This window comes from Pygoscelis adeliae, unplaced genomic scaffold (genome assembly GCF_000699105.1).
Source record: "Pygoscelis adeliae isolate BGI_AS28 unplaced genomic scaffold, ASM69910v1 Scaffold294, whole genome shotgun sequence".
In the NCBI taxonomy this organism is placed as follows: Eukaryota; Metazoa; Chordata; class Aves; order Sphenisciformes; family Spheniscidae; genus Pygoscelis; species Pygoscelis adeliae.
Genome location: NW_008824722.1, coordinates 1,808,740 through 1,809,172, shown reverse-complemented (window position 1 = coordinate 1,809,172; position 433 = coordinate 1,808,740). Strand labels below are relative to the sequence as shown.

Here is a 433-nt window from a genome sequence, read left to right as displayed (position 1 = left end):
CACAGCAGGGCAAGAGGGTGCCTAGGCAGTGGTGGCCAGGGTGGGACAGTCCCTACCAGCCCAGCCGGTACCTTGACAAACTGCACGTCGCAGAGGATGTGCACGGAGTAGTCGGGTGTGTAGATGTTGTTGCTGCTGCTGTGGAGCTGTGTACTGCTGCCCCCATAGTCATTGTGCTCCCGGTTGGGGGACTCGGAGCGGTTGAGCCCGCTGCACCGTGACGGTGACCTGTTCACTGCAGGAGGGGATGGCAGAGAGGCAAACACTCACTCTCACTTGTGGTACCACTTGCGTCCCCAGTGCCGGCGCACGGACAGGGTGGACCGGTCACCTCCAGCGGCTGTGCCCCACGCACACCAGGCCTGGCAGGGGCCCCGCGGGGACCTGCGGGGGGGTCCTCCTTGGTGCATGCTGGCGGCGGAGTCTGCGCCAT

At 65.4% G+C, this 433-nt stretch overlaps 1 protein-coding gene across 1 annotated transcript in view; it reads right to left on the bottom strand.

Annotated features, from left to right (window-relative positions):
- CNNM1 (cyclin and CBS domain divalent metal cation transport mediator 1) overlaps positions 1 to 433 on the bottom strand; it is a 35,278-nt gene that overhangs the window by 1,359 nt on the left and 33,486 nt on the right. The window contains exon 9 of the mRNA XM_009323314.1: positions 72 to 235. Coding sequence (XP_009321589.1) covers positions 72 to 235 — 164 coding nt within the window. The remainder of the gene's footprint in view (positions 1 to 71; positions 236 to 433) is intronic.